The 16,211-nt window shown below is 49.0% G+C and overlaps 1 protein-coding gene across 6 annotated transcripts in view; it reads left to right on the forward strand.

The window, feature by feature from the left end:
- Positions 1-16,211, forward strand: part of LOC134983153 (zinc finger protein 84-like) — a 110,049-nt gene that overhangs the window by 81,590 nt on the left and 12,248 nt on the right. For all 6 annotated transcript variants that reach the window (XM_063948898.1, XM_063948897.1, XM_063948894.1 and 3 more), the window contains one exon: positions 11,000-11,097. In XM_063948898.1, coding sequence (XP_063804968.1) covers positions 11,000-11,097 — 98 coding nt within the window. The remainder of the gene's footprint in view (positions 1-10,999; positions 11,098-16,211) is intronic.

Raw genomic sequence — 16,211 nt, forward strand, 5'->3', positions numbered from 1 at the left:
AGATTGCAGACCGCATTGCAGCACCGACAAGAGCTTCCGCCGGGGGTGTGCCGCACCACGTACCTCGACAGGAAGATCAGCCTATACCAGTCACACCATGTTATGCACACCAGTGCCAGCAGGAATGTACTGGTGTCTGAACGGTGAGGGATGCAAAACAAATGAACTCACAGACAGACTGGGGAATATGACATTACATATACAGAAGGTGATAGGGTAACAAAATACACACAAAGTGAACAGAGAAGCCCAAAGGCTAAGAAACTGGGTGTCTCCCTAGTATTAGGAATGCTCAGATGGAAAGAAGCGAGATGTAGTGATTTAATACGTAGAGAACCCGAAATGCTGTTGCTAAGGGCAACAGCAAAACCCTAAAGGGTTACCAACGGGTGTCGCAGTAAACTCCTTGGTCAGAGATGGCATAATAGACACAAGGAGAGTCTCCACAATCCTAGTCCTCACTTGCAGTGCACTGGTTCAGCTTACTGCCACTAAACTGACACCTGAACACCTTGCACAGCGAGAAAGGATTTTGGCAGGCAAGTCTGAGAATACAGCCGCAAACTTGCTAGGTTCACAGAGTATCAAAAGAACCCCAGCAGGTTAAACGACTGACTCCAGTCTTACTGCTAGGTCTGGATTGGCAGAGTGTAGTACCAAATCCCAAGGCCTATTTGCAGTAAGCAACAAACAAATACAAAGTTTACACAGTACTAGCTAGCTTTCAGGAACTGACTAACCAACAAAGATTCAGCAGCATCTGCCTAACCTGAGAAGATGGTTTATATAGCAGGTGCTGTCCACGCCCCACTCAGACCTTACAGACTGTGAGCACAAAAACCAGCACCGGATCCCCTGCCGTGCACAGAGCCTGTAACCACTGCACAGCAAAAGACCCGAACCGGAGTATCAGCTACGCTCAGGTTACTCCGCTAGCACTTGTCTCCCGGTTGCCATGACGACGTGGCAGCACAGAGCAGGAGACCCTAACAGTACCCCCCCTCTGACGAGGGGTCAAAGAACCCTTACCACCGGGTTTATCGGGGAACTGCGAGAAGAAAGAGCGTAACAGTCTGGGGGCATGAAGATCACAACTGCGCACCCACGACCGCTCCTCCGGGCCATACCCCTTCCAGTGCACCAAAAATGACAGCCGACCCCGAACCATCTTGGAGTCAAGAATCCTTTCAACAACAAACTCCCTCTGGCCACGTATCAGAAGAGGGGAAGGTCTTCCACTGGAAGAAGGATTACAAATCGCCCGTTTTAAAAGGGAACAATTAAATGTTTTATTGATACCCAAAGAACGGGGTAGATCTAACTGAAATGCCACCGGATTGATAACCCTAGTGATCTTATAAGGACCGATGAACCGGGGGCCTAACTTATGAGATGGCTGTCTCAACTTCAAATTCTTGGTAGACAACCAGACGAAGTCTCCTAATTTGAAGCTGCAGGGTCTTTTCCGCTTATCAAAAACCCTTTTGGTCACTAATGACACAGACACAAGGGCTTTCTTCACTTTCCTCCAAATACCTCTAAGGACCGAAACAACAGAGGAACCACCAGGCGTGGAGTCCAGGGGGTCAAAAGAATTGGCCTTAGGATGATGCCCATACACACAAAGGAAGGGAGAGATCCCTGTAGCAGAGTGAGCCGCGTTGTTATAGGCAAACTCCGCCATCGACAGATGAGCAACCCAGTCAGTCTGACACTTGGAGACATAACACCTGAGGAACTGCTCCAAGGACTGGTTCACCCTTTCAGTCTGCCCATTAGACTGCGGATGGTAGCCTGACGACAAGCTGACAGAAATCTGGAGATCGGAACAAAATGCCCTCCAGAATTTGGCCACAAACTGGGATCCGCGGTCAGAGACCACATCAAGTGGCAACCCATGGAGGCGCACAAGATGCAGCATAAATAATTCAGACAGGCGTCTGGCCGATGGCAGCCCAACCAATGGAACGAAGTGCGCCATCTTCGAAAACCTGTCAACGACAACCCAGATGGCTGTCATCCCCGAGGATTTGGGCAAGTCCACCACAAAATCCATTGAAATGTGGGTCCATGGCTTAGATGGAATAGAGAGTGGATGTAATGGGCCAACAGGAACCCCTCTAGGAGTCTTATTTCGGGCACAGATGTCACATGCCCGAACCCACTGATCCACATCCTTAGCCACCGAGGGCCACCACACCGCCCTAGATAGCAACTCCCGAGTTCTGGCAATACCCGGGTGACCTGCCGACTTCTTGGCATGGAATTCCAGGAACACTCGCTGTCTTAACCTAGGAGGCACAAACAAAAGACCTACCGGAAGGTCTGGAGGAGCCTGCTCCTGTGCTCTAAGGACTAATGACAAGAGGTCCTGGGTAATGCCCACTTTAATACATGATGGGGACACAATGGGCAATGGCTCCTCGGTGGTCTCCTGGATTGGAGCAAAACTTCGCGAGAGCGCATCAGCCTTGATGTTTTTTGACCCAGGGCGATATGTTATCAAAAAATTAAAGCGAGCAAAAAACAAAGCCCATCGTGCCTGCCTGGCATTGAGGCGCTTCGCTGACTCTAAATATGCCAAATTCTTATGGTCGGTGAGAATTGAGACCACAAACTTAGCCCCCTCAAGCCAGTGTCTCCACTCCTCGAGTGCATCCTTAATAGCCAACAATTCCCGGTTACCCACGTCATAATTCATCTCGGCAGGCGAAAATTTACGGGAAAAGTAAGCACAGGGATGAAGGCGATTATCAGACACCCCCATCTGAGAGAGCACTGCCCCAATACCCATCTCAGAGGCATCCACCTCCACCACAAAAGGACGCTCTGGATCTGGGTGTCGCAGCACCTTGGCCCTTTTGAGACGGGCAAAAGCCGCTTTGGCCTCACAAGACCAGTGAGCAACATCCGCCCCTTTCTTAGTGAGTGCCACCAAGGGCGCCACTATAGACGAAAATCCAGCGATAAATCGTCTATAAAAATTCGCAAAGCCCAGAAAACGCTGAAGCGCCTTCAAACTAGTGGGCTGCACCCAATCCAGGACTGCCTGTACCTTGGAACCCTCCATTTGGAAACCTTCTGGGGAGATAATATATCCTAGAAATGCGATTTGCTGAACTTCAAATTCGCACTTCTCCAGCTTCGCCCCAAGCCGGTGGTCTCTGAGTTTCTGGAGGACTAAGCGTACATGCTTCCGATGTTCCTCCAGGGAATGGGAGAAGATTAGGATGTCATCTAAGTATACAACTAAGAATCTATCCAAATATTCCCTGAGCACATCGTTCATGAAGTCCTGGAAGACTGCCGGGGCATTATAGAGCCCAAAACGCATCACCAAATATTCATAATGCCCTGAGTGGGTATTAAAGGCAGTCTTCCATTCATCCCCCTCTCTTATTCGGATTAGATTGTACGCACCGCGTAGGTCAATCTTAGAAAAAATGGTGGCAGTACGAAGCTGGTCAAACAAGACCGAAATGAGAGGCAGTGGGTATGAGTTTTTAATCGTGATACGGTTCAATTCCCTGAAGTCGATGCAGGGTCGCAACGAACCGTCCTTTTTACCCACGAAGAAGAACCCCGACCCAACTGGAGACTGTGAAGGTCTGATAAATCCCTTAGCCAAGTTCTCCTGAATGTACTCTGCCATAGCCTGAGTCTCAGGACGTGACAGGGAGTACAACCTGCTCTTGGGAAGCTTAGCATTCGGCAACAAATCAATGGCACAGTCATAGGGGCGATGGGGAGGTAGTACCTCTGCAACTATTTTGGAGAACACGTCCGCAAAATCTGCATAACATCCTGGCAATCCTGGCAAACTTAGCTGCGAAAGCCTGACTGGAAGGCTCAAGCAACTCCTGAAACAATCAGTACCCCAACTAAGAATCTCCCCAGAGACCCAGTCAAATTGAGGATTGTGGGCCCTTAACCAGGGTAACCCCAACACCAATGGGGCAAAAGTACAGACAGTCACATAAAAGGACAATTTTTCAGAGTGTGTGGCTCCAATAAACAAAGAAATCTGGCTAGTGCAAGAGGTAATTTTACCCTGGGATAATGGTTCCCCGTTTAACCCACAAATCTCAATTTCCGATGCCAAGGGTACTAAGGGAACAGAGTGTTTCAGGGCGAATTGGCGGTCCATAAAAACCCCGTCGGCCCCACTGTCCACAAAGGCCTCAGTCTTGACAGTTTGACCGAGGATCTTCAAGGTCACCGGAATGATAAAAGTCTTCTTGGGAAATTCTGACTTCTGGCCTGACAGGATATTTCCCATCACCCTCAGGCCCTGAAGTTTTCCGGCTTTTCTGGGCATGATACTACCACATGACCTTTATTCCCACAGTACAAACATAACCCCTGCTGTCTCCTCCGCGTCTTCTCACGCGAGGAGAGGCGGGTAACCCCAATCTGCCTAGGCTCTTTGGAAAATTCCTCAGAGTCTGAGGTTCCCTTGGGAAAGAAGGAAACCTCGGTCTCCCTTTCAAGCCTGCGCTCTCTCAGCCGTCTATCCACCCGAATGGATAACTGCATGAGCTGATCCAAGCTATCAGGCAAGGGATATTGTACCAGTTGGTCTTTTAACTGGTTAGAAAGACCTCTTCGGTACTGGTGTCTCAGGGCTGGGTCATTCCACTGGGTATCATGGGCCAACCTCCGAAACTCCGTACAATAAACCTCAACTGGCCTTCGCCCTTGCTTAAGGATCGAAATCTGAGCCTCGGCTGAGGCCGTCTTGTCAGGGTCATCATACAACATGCCCAGTGCCGTAAAAAAAGCATCAACACTTTTAAGCGACGGACAGTCAGGCTGCAACCCATATGCCCAGACCTGTGGGTCTCCTTGTAGCAAGGAAATCACTATGCCCACCCGCTGAATCTCTGACCCAGAAGACTGAGGCCTAAGCTGGAAATATAGCTTGCAGCTCTCCTTGAAACAAAAGAACTGCGAGCGATCTCCAGAAAAACGATCCGGGAGATTTACTTTCGGCTCCTTAACCCCTGAAGGTACTGCTGCTGCGGGAGCTCCGCCAGCGGCCTGTGAGGTGTGCATTTTAATGGACAAATCATTAAATTGTCGAGTCAGGACCTGCACCTGATCGACCACCTGTTGCAAAGTATTTTGAGGGGTATGCTCCATATTCCCACAAAATTTCAACAGGAGTATTGGGCTGCTGAATATGTTATGCACACCAGTGCCAGCAGGAATGTACTGGTGTCTGAACGGTGAGGGATGCAAAACAAATGAACTCACAGACAGACTGGGGAATATGACATTACATATACAGAAGGTGATAGGGTAACAAAATACACACAAAGTGAACAGAGAAGCCCAAAGGCTAAGAAACTGGGTGTCTCCCTAGTATTAGGAATGCTCAGATGGAAAGAAGCGAGATGTAGTGATTTAATACGTAGAGAACCCGAAATGCTGTTGCTAAGGGCAACAGCAAAACCCTAAAGGGTTACCAACGGGTGTGGCAGTAAACTCCTTGGTCAGAGATGGCATAATAGACACAAGGAGAGTCTCCACAATCCTAGTCCTCACTTGCAGTGCACTGGTTCAGCTTACTGCCACTAAACTGACACCTGAACACCTTGCACAGTGAGAAAGGATTTTGGCAGGCAAGTCTGAGAATACAGCCGCAAACTTGCTAGGTTCACAGAGTATCAAAAGAACCCCAGCAGGTTAAACGACTGACTCCAGTCTTACTGCTAGGTCTGGATTGGCAGAGTGTAATACCAAATCCCAAGGCCTATTTGCAGTAAGCAACAAACAAATACAAAGTTTACACAGTACTAGCTAGCTTTCAGGAACTGACTAACCAACAAAGATTCAGCAGCATCTGCCTAACCTGAGAAGAGGGTTTATATAGCAGGTGCTGTCCACGCCCCACTCAGACCTTACAGACTGTGAGCACAAAAACCAGCACCGGATCCCCTGCCGTGCACAGAGCCTGTAACCACTGCACAGCAAAAGACCCGAACCGGAGTATCAGCTACGCTCAGGTTACTCCGCTAGGACTTGTCTCCCGGTTGCCATGACGACGTGGCAGCACAGAGCAGGAGACCCTAACACACCAGTACCTTCCCCATGTATGGACATGTTCTCTGCCTCTGTACAGAGTTTCTGCTTCCTTTCACTATATGCTGCAGGGCCAGGGATCCTTGCCTACTACTACCAAGGATACTGTGCCTTCTCACAGTCTACACCACTGTCGGATTCTGAGGAATCCTTCTGTGAAGCAGAAAATACAGGGGAGGATGACTTCCAGTCTAAATTTAACTTGGCTGCTTTAGTAAGAGCTGCTAAATTTACTCTCCAATTGGAAAATGAGGAGCCAGCACCTAAAGCTAAGGATCCATTTTGCAAACGCCAAAAGGCAGTGCTTGCTGAATTTCACCACTTCGATCACTTTAGTGAGGTCGTAGTTGGCGCATGGAAAACTTCCAGCAAAAAGTTCCATGTTCCTAAACGGCTGACTTCTTTTTACCCACTTTTTACCCACTTCCAGCAGCAGATTGTACAAAGTGGGAAAATTCCTGCAGTGGATTCCCACATCACACGTTTGGTAAAAAGCTCAACCTTACCTATCCCGACTGCATCCTCTCTAAAGGAGACTACCAATAGACAGGTGGATGCGTTTCTCAAATCAAAATATTCTTTTACTGGAGCTATTTCTCATCCAGCAACTGCCTAGGTGGCCAAGGCTATTGAGAGCTGGGCGGATGCCTTTGGAGAACAGCTTTCCCTCGGTTGCTTCACGGGATCAACTGTTCTTTATCGCCAACATCAGGGATGCAGTATTTTATATTGGAGAAGCGGCATCCGGATACTGTCTTCCTAACCTTTAAAGCTTTTGCTTTGTCAATGGTGTCCCGCTGAATTCTTTGGCTTTGCTCATGGAAACCTGACCCAGATTCCAAGAAAGCCATCGAGGCACTCCCTTATTCAGGGGAAATTCTTTTTGGACCTGATCTGGACAAGATTGTCACTACTCTTACGGCCTCTAAAACAGCTTTCGTCTTCAGGGTCCATAGGTATCCACAGGGATAACCTGTTCTACATCCGTATTTCCAGTTTCAGGCTCTATCCTTCGGCCTTTCCACGGCTCCGAGGGTGTTCACCAAACTCATGGCGGTAATGGCTGCCACCTCCGTCAGCATGGAATCAGAATACTCCCTTATCTGGACGACCTCCTCATCCTTGCATTCTCCGACCTCCTCATCCTTGCATTCTCCACAGATCCTCAGCCAGCATCTCCAGGTGACCGTGACCTTCCTTCAGAGTCACAGTTGGTTGATCAACTCGGACAAGTCCTTCCTCATCCTATCTCAGAGGGTGCTACAACGCATCTTCCTTCCTCTGGACAAGATAGCAACGCTGCATCTGCGCAAACACAACTTACTCATCAGTCGCAGAGTATCTATTCACTCCACAATGCAGACCCTGGGTTCCATGGTATCCACCTCCGACATGGTGTAATACGACCAATTCCACTCCAGGCATCTACAACGCCTGATACTTGCCGTGTGAATTGGACTTCCCAAACAGATCAAATCCCAGACAATGGTCTTGTCTCAGGAGGTTCGGATTTCCCTCTCGTAGTGGCTTCAGACCTCCAACCTGGACAAGGGTCATCCATTCTGGTTTACACACTCACCACAGATGCCAGCCTCCGAGGGTGGGGATCTGTTACAGGCAGTCACTCCTTTCAGGGCTGTTGGACCACGACAGAACAGGACCTTCCAATCAATGTTCTGGAACTTCAGGCGGCTTAGAGCCCTCACTCTGGCTCAGGACCTTCTTCAAGGATCTCCTGTTCAAGTTAGTCAGGTTGTCAGGTGAGCACTCGCAGTGCCTCCGCGGTGGCAGAAGTTGCTCGGATTCTCACCTGGGCGGAACGCCATCTACCAGCTATCTCAGCAGTCTTCATCCTGAGTGTCTAAAAACTGGGAAGTGGTCTTCCTCAGGCGCCAGGATATACACGCCGGAGAGTGGTCTCTACAACCAGAGGTCTTTCAGCTTCTAGTGGACAAATGGGGTCTTCTGGACGTGGACCTCATGGCCTCCAGTCACAACCACAAAGTACCCGTATATGGGTCCAGAACAAAGGATCCAGAAGCCACCTTCGTGGACGCCCTAACAGTCCCATGGTCCTACCATCTGGCGTATCTCTTTCCTCCAGCATCTTTACTTCCCAGAGTACTACGCAATTTTAAGGAGGAAGGCGGCACTGTCATCCTAGTGGTTCCAGCATGGCCCAGACGCCATTGGTTCATGGATCTCATGTGTTTTTCGTTAGACGTGCCATTTACACGTCCTCTTCGACCAGACCTCATGTCACAAGGTCCCTATCTACACCCGGACCTAGCTTGCCTGTCGGCGTAGCTCTTGAGTCATCCATCCTAAGGGATAAAGGCTTTTCCAGTTTGGTTATTCAAAATATGCTCAGTGCACGGAAACTGACCTTAGCTCGTATCTATTACCGCATATGGCACTCTTACTTTCAGTGGTGCGCTCATAGACACTATGATCCTCTGGTATTTCGGATTTCTAGAATCTTGGCATTTCTACAGGCTGGCCTTGACATGGGCCTCCACCTTCTCTTAAAGTTCAGGTCTCTCCTCTTTCTGGTTCCAGAGAAGACTTGCTCCTTTTCTGGATGTACGTACCTTGCTTCAGGGGGTACTCCGAATTCAGCCTCCCTTTGTCCCTCCAGTGGCTCCTTGGGATTTGTCCTTGGTTCTTCAGGATTTACAACAATCCCCCTTCGAACTGTTAGACTCTGTTGACCATCAACTGCAGAGGATCTCTTTTTCTCTTGGCAATGCCTAAGCACGCAGGGTCTCCGACTTTGGGGCACTCTCCTGCAGCTACCCCTTTTTTGATTTTCCATCATGACAGGGCCATCCTCCGGACCAAATCGGATACCTTCCCAAGGTGGTATCCAGGTTCCATATCAATGAGGAAATTGTTTTTCCGGCCTTCCATGCACCTGTCCTCTCTGCAGAAGAGGCTTCCTTGGATGTGGTCCGTGCTCTGCGGATCTATGTGGACTGTACTAGTTTCATTAGGAAAATGGATTGCCTCTTTGTTTTATGGCTTCCACAAACAGGGCTGTTGGCTAATAAACAGACTTTGGTTCGCTGGCTCCGCATGACCATCTTACAGGCTTACACTCAAGCTGATCTTCCAGTGCTGATTACAGACTCTGCTCACTCTACTCGCTCTGTGGGTCCTTCGTGGGCAGCATGTCATGGCACATCTGATGAACAATTATGCAAGGCTGCTACATGGTCTTCTGCCCACACATTTCTTAGGTTCTATCTATGCCTTTGATAGTTCGCCTCTGAGGATGCATCCTTTCAGACTAGGACTGTTCCCTCCCTATTTCAACTGCTTTGGGACATCCCCAAAGTTATCCCTGTGGATGCCAATGGACCCTGAAGAAGAAAATATGAGTTATGGTAAAACTTACCCTTGTTAACTCTCTTTCTTCTGGGTCCATAGGATCCACGGGGTGCTCACCCTGACGCACCTAGCTTCAATGGGTTGCTCTTCTCGGTTACCAGTTCCCATCTTCTGGTTGTGAGAGTGTGTTCTACTGTGTGTACCATTCTTCCTTCTCTCCAGCTCCTGCTTTGGGCTATTTAACAAAAACTGAGGACCCTGAGCTGCGGGCGAAAGACCAGTGCATCTTGAGAGCAAAAAACTTAACTGTTTGGTGCCCTGTTCCTGGTCTCCACAATCATACCCCAAGGTCATTCCTGTAGATCCTATGGACCTTAAAGAAGAAGAGTTAACCAGGCTAAGTTTTACCATAACTCTTATTTTTCTTGTTCTGAGTGTGGGAAATGTTTTACGCAGAAAACAGATCATGTCAGGCATCAGAGACCTCATACGGGATGCAGTTAAAATGCTGCCGGATAGGATCACGGCGGCCGAAATACCGACACCAGAATCCCGTCCGACGGCATAAGCCCAGCATCAAAATACCGAGAGCCGGAATCCCGATCGTTGTTACGCATGCGGAGGGGGGAGAGGGGTTAGGTTTAGGCACTAGCAGGGGGTGAAGGTGCAGGGACGGAAGGCTAGGGTTAGGTACTGGGGAGGGAGGGTCAGGTTTAGGCACTTAGAAGGGGAGGTTAGGTTTAGGCACCAAGCGGGGAGGGTTAGGGTAGGGAAGGGTGAAGGTACTTTTAGAGGGGCAGTCGGGATTCTGATGGATGGGATGCAGCTGTCTGGATTCTGACCACCAGCATCCTGTTTATCGTCATATCATAATAAATCCTTTCAAGGAGGTAAAAAGCCGTTAGCGCACACTGATGATGTGAGTTTGACACAGAAGACAGGTCTTGCTAGTAATCAAATTTTTAGAATTGGGCAAAAGGCCCTTTCATGCTCCAAGTGTGAGAAGTCTTTGACAGTAAATCTTATCCAGCATCAGAGAGATCACATGGGTGAGAAGCAGTTTCCCTGTTGTGAGTGTGGGAAATGTTTTCCCCAGAAGTCACAACTTCAACATCAGTGAATTCACAGTTAAATATCTGCTTATATTTTAGTGGAAGGTATCATCAGCAAAGTACAATTATTTATTTTGTTACTATCGTCGTAAAATGGGCACTTCTGGGTGTCAACTAGGCGGCCACCTTGAGAACGCATGTAAGAAAACAATATCATAGGAGCATCATGGAGGAGTTGTTTCTCACAGTGTATGTCATCTGATAGCGGCGCTCCGACCCCCTGGGAAAGAGACATTTCCCCGTTCCTTCCTATGTGATATCTCTCACAGTGTATTGGCCACATGGTATTGATGCTCTGCCCCCCGGGGAGGAGACATTTCCCCATTCCTATATTGGTGCTCCGCCCCTGGGAAGAGAACTTTCCCCATTACTTCCCATGTGAAGGAACAGGGCAAATGTTCGTCGGCCACATGTCTAAATCATCTGATAATCCCATATATACAACGTACTCAGTCACTGTGTGTCTCCTACAGATGGGACCAGTAACAGGAATACCCCAGAGATATGTCCCCGTCCTCTTTATTCCCAGGATCACACAGAGGAGAATCACAGTGTCCCACAGGAGGATAAGGTAGGTCGCATTATGGTCTCATCAAAGGTCAAAATATCATTGAACTTTTTGTAATTTTTTAAATGTATGTTTTATTAATTTTGATATTATAAAGAAACAGTGAAAGCAATTCACAAAAGAAACAGAGGGCCAACAAAGGGAAAATAAGACTCCAGAATAATTAATGCAGAGTACACAATGTGCAGTAAACTATGAATGACAAGATAACTATCCAATCAACAAACATATCCAGCATGCAGGACACAACTAAATGTAGTAAAACATGTGCTTGCCTGTGTTGAAAGAAGAGCGGTAGGTCTACATGTAAAACTGAACAACATTCTGCGAGGTAGCCTCAATACCAAGGCCATATCTGGATGCAAACCACCTTAGACCACAGCTTATGGTACTTGAACAAGGCCATTCTACTAATGTATAGGTATTGTTCAGTATTATTAACTAACTAAGGATAACCATTTATGAAAATCCAGGGGGCTTCTAAGGGGTTCCCTCACTCCCTCTCCAAGCCAGTTTCTGGTTATAATCACTTTGCCCAAATTCATTAATTTAAATACATATTTATACAACAGTATATTGAGTGATTCCTCTAGAGAAAAAAATTAAAAGACATCGTAGAGTCAAGAGGCATCAAGACTGGTTTGGTAGTACGAAGACACTCCCAGACCTGAGTCCAGAAGTGCAGCATCGCCCAACATTCCCAAACTAGATGCCAAAACGAGGCCTCGGACTGCCCACACCTACGACAGGTGGAGTCTGTCCTAAGCCCTATATTAAACAAGCGAATTGGTGTACGGTATATTTCTCTTACGTCCTAGAGGATGCTGGGGACTCCAAAAGGACCATGAGGTATAGACGGGATCCGCAGGAGCTTGGGCACACTAAAAAGACTTTGACTGGGTGTGAACTGGCTCCTCCCTCTATGCCCCTCCTCCAGACCTCAGTTAGACTTTGTGCCCAGGAGTGACTGGACACACACTAGGGGAGCTCTACTGAGTTTCTCTAGAAAGACTTTTTGTTAGGTTTTTTTATTTTCAGGGAGACCTGCTGGCTACAGGCTCCCTGCATCGAGGGACTGAGGGGAGAGAAGTCAGACCTACTTCTGCTTAGTTAAGGGCTCTGCTTCTTAGGCTACTGGACACCATTAGCTCCAGAGGGTTCGATCACTTGGTTCGCCTAGCTGCTTGTTCCCGGAGCCGCGCCGTCACCCCCCTCACAGAAGCCAGAAGCCGGGTGAGTATTAGAAGAACCGAAGACTTCAGACGGCAGAAGACTTCAGTAACGGAGGTGCAGCGCAGCGGTAGCGCTGCGCTCCATGCTCCCACACACATCACCAACGGCACTCACAGGGTGCAGGGCGCTGGGGGGGGGGGGCGCGCCCTGGGCAGCATTACTGAGGTTTTTTGGTACTGGTAGAAGCCATATTCGGTGCCCGGGCACCGTATATAAGACCCCCGCCAGTATAAATAATTCAAATTTAAGCGGGACTGAAGCGCGCCGGGAAGGGGCGGGGCTTAGCCGCACAGCTTACCAGTGCCATTTTCTTCTCTCCACAGCCGCTGCAGAGAACGCGGGCCCGGTCCTCCGAGCTCCTCACAAGTAAAGGGGAGCAAAACGGGGGGGCACAAATAATTTGGTGCTTTTATGGTTATTATTACAGCGCTGCTTACATATATTATTCTTGTGTAGTATATGGGCGCTGGGGTGTGAGCTGGCATACTCCCTCTGTGTTTCTCTCTCCAGGCTTCCCTGTAGGCTGTCCCCTTTATTTGGCCAGTGTGTGTGTTGGGTGTCGGTACTTTGTCTCGGCATGTCTGAGGCTGAGTGTTCCTCCCCGGAAGAAGTTACTGGGGGCGCAGAAAAGGAGCTGGAAATGGCTCTGTCGGCACAGCCGACTGCTGATTGGGTTACTATGTTGAGTACACTTAATGCTAATGTAGCTTTGTTGTCTAAGAGGCTTGATAAATCTGATTCTCAGTCACAAACATGGAGAAAATCCATGGAGGATGCTTTGGCTCAGATGCAGACCCCCTCGGGGTCACAAAAACGTTCATTTACCCAGATGGTAGATACAGATGCCGACACGGACTCTGATTCCGATGTCGACTTTAATGAGGCTACTTTACACCCAAGGGTAGTTAGGAGTATTCAGTTCATGATTGTGGCTATTAAAGATGTTTTACATATCTCTGACGAACCTGCGGTTCAGGAAACAAGGATTTGCCTATTTAAAGGGAAAAAAACCTGAGGTGAAGTTTCCCCCCTCTCATGAAATTAATGCTCTTTGTGAAAAAGCTTGGGAGTCGCCGGACAAGAGGTGGCAGATTCCCAAGAGAATTTTTATGGCGTGACCGTTCCCCCTCTGAAGATAGGGAAAATTATCTTTATCAAGGGTATCCATATCAGAAGCTAAATTATCAGCCCATTTAGCAATAGTACTACTCACCCATACCGACGCCACAGCAGGTCTGAGCAATGCACCAGTATTGGCGAAAATGGCCTTCAAAGACGTCTCCAGCTTGCGATCCGCCGGATCCTTGAGAGCAGCCGTGTCAGGGGACGGAAGCGCCACCTTCTTGGACAAACGGGACAGAGCCTTGTCGACATTCGGAGACGACTCCCATTATTCTTTTGACTCTTGGTTATATCAAGGACGCTGCAGATTACCTAAAGGATGCGACGAGGGATGTTGGCCTCTTGGGATCAAGAGCCAATGCCATGGCGGTCTTGGCCAGGAGGGCGCTGTGGATCCATCAATGGAATGCTGATGCTGACTCCAAGAAAAATATGGAAGCTCTCCCCTTCAAAGGTAGTGTCTTGTTTGGTGACGGCCTGGCTGACCTGGTGTCTACCGCTACTGCGGGTAAGTCATCTTTTCTTCCTTATGTTTCCACACAACAGAAAAAGGCACCCCATCAACAGATGCAGTCCTTTCTACCTAATAAATACAAACGAGGTAAAGGCTTGTCCTTCCTCGCTTCAAAGGGTAGAGGAAGGGGAAAGAAGTCGCCTGCAGGATCAGGCACCCAGGACCAAAAGTCCTCCCCCGCCTCTACCAAGTCCACCGCATGACGCTGGGGCTCCCCTGCGGGAGTCCGTGCCGGTGGGGGGCCGTCTCCGGGTCTTCAGTCAGGTCTGTTTTCAATCAGCCCTGGATCCTTGGGTCTTAGACATAGTGTCCCAAGGGTTCAAGCTGGAGTTTCAGGAGATGCCCCCTCGCCGCTTTTTCATATCGGACTTGCCAGTTTCTCTTCCAGAAAGAGAAGTAGTAAATGCTGCGATACACAGGTTGTGTCAACAGAGGGTCATTGTTCCCATTCCCCCGTCCCAACGGGGGGAAGGGTTCTATTCAAGCCTCTTTGTCGTACCGAAGCCAGACGGTTCGGTCAGACCGATTGTGAACCTAGAATCCCTCAATCCATACTTGAAAACTTTCAAGTTCAAGATGGAATCTCTTCGAGCTGTGATCTCCAGCCTAGAAGGGGGGGATTTTATGGCGTCAATCGACATAAAGGATGCCTACTTACACGTCCCGATTTATCCTCCGCATCAGGCCTTCCTGAGATTTGCGGTGCAGGATTGTCATTACCAATTTCAGATGTTGCCCTTTGGGCTTTCCACGGCCCCGAGGGTTTTCACCAAGGTTATGACAGAAATTATGGTACTCCTTCGCAAGCGAGGGGTCACAATTATCCCGTACTTGTACGATCTCCTGATAAAGACGAGGTCAAAGGAACTATTGTTAAAGAATGTGGAACTATACCTGACTGTTCTGCAACATCACGGTTGGATTTTAAATTTGCCAAAGTCTCAGTTACTTCCGACGACTCGGCTGCCCTTTCTGGGCATGATCCTAGACACGACGCTTCAGTGAGTGTTTCTTCCGGAGGACAAAGCTAGAGCTTTTGAGACCAACAAGAGTGTCGATTCATCAATGCACTCATGTGGTAGGGAAGATGGTGGCGGCTTACGAAGCCATTCCGTTTGGCAGGTTGTTTCAGTGGGACCTGCTGGACAAATGGTCCGGGTCTCACCTACACATGCACCGGAAAATAAGTCTATCTTCCAGGGCCAGGATCTCTCTCCTGTGGTAGCTGCAAAGCTCTCACCTCCTAGAGGGATGCCGTTTCGGAATCCAGGACTGGGTCCTGCTGACCACAGATGCAAGTCTCTGAGGATGAGGCGCAGTAGCGCAGGGAAGAAGTTTCCAGGGAAAATGGTCAAGCCAGGAATCTTCTCTCCACATAAATGTTCTCGAGTTAAGAGCCATTTACAACGGCCTCCCGCAAGCAAAGAACCTTCTTCAGGGTCTCCCTGTCCTGTTCCAGTCGGACAACATCACAGCGGTGGCGTACGTAAACCGCCAAGGCGGAACAATGAGCAGGGCGACAATGGCGGAAGCCACAAGGATTCTCCGCTGGGTGGAACAGCACGTGAGCGCTCTGTCAGCAGTCTTCCTCCCGGGAGTGGACAACTAGGAAGCAGATTTTCTCAGCAGACACGATCTCCATCCAGGAGAGTGGGCTCTTCATCAAGAAGTATTTGTAGAAGTGACAAGGCGTTGGTGAACTCCTCTGATAGACATGATGGCGTCTCGCCTCAACAAGAAACTTCAGAAGTATTGTTCCAGGTCAAGGGACCCCCAAGCCTGTGCGGTGGACGCCCTGGTAACTCCGTGGGTGTTTCAGTCGGTGTATGTTTTCCCTCCACTTCCTCTCATTCCGAAGGTGCTGAGGATCGTAAGGCGAACAAGGGTTCAGGCAATACTAGTCGCTCCAGATTGGCCACGAAGGGCCTGGTATCCGGATCTTCAGGAATTACTTGTGGAAGATCCCTGGCCGCTTCCTCTAAGAGAGGACCTGTTACTGCAGGGGCCCTGCCTGTTTCCGGACTTACCGCAGCTGCGTTTGACGGCGTTGAAGTTGAACGCCAGATTTTAGCTCGGAAGGGTATTCCCGGGGAAGTCATCCCCACTCTCCTTAAGGCTAGGAAGGAGGTCACGGCGAAACATTATCACCGTATTTGGAGAAAATATGTGTCGTGGTGTGAATCCAAAGCAGCTCCTCCGGAGGAGTTTCACTTGGGTCGTTTCCTCCATTTTTTGCAGGCGGGCGTGG

This window comes from Pseudophryne corroboree, assembly GCF_028390025.1.
Source record: "Pseudophryne corroboree isolate aPseCor3 chromosome 3 unlocalized genomic scaffold, aPseCor3.hap2 SUPER_3_unloc_1, whole genome shotgun sequence".
Classification (NCBI taxonomy): domain Eukaryota; kingdom Metazoa; phylum Chordata; class Amphibia; order Anura; family Myobatrachidae; genus Pseudophryne; species Pseudophryne corroboree.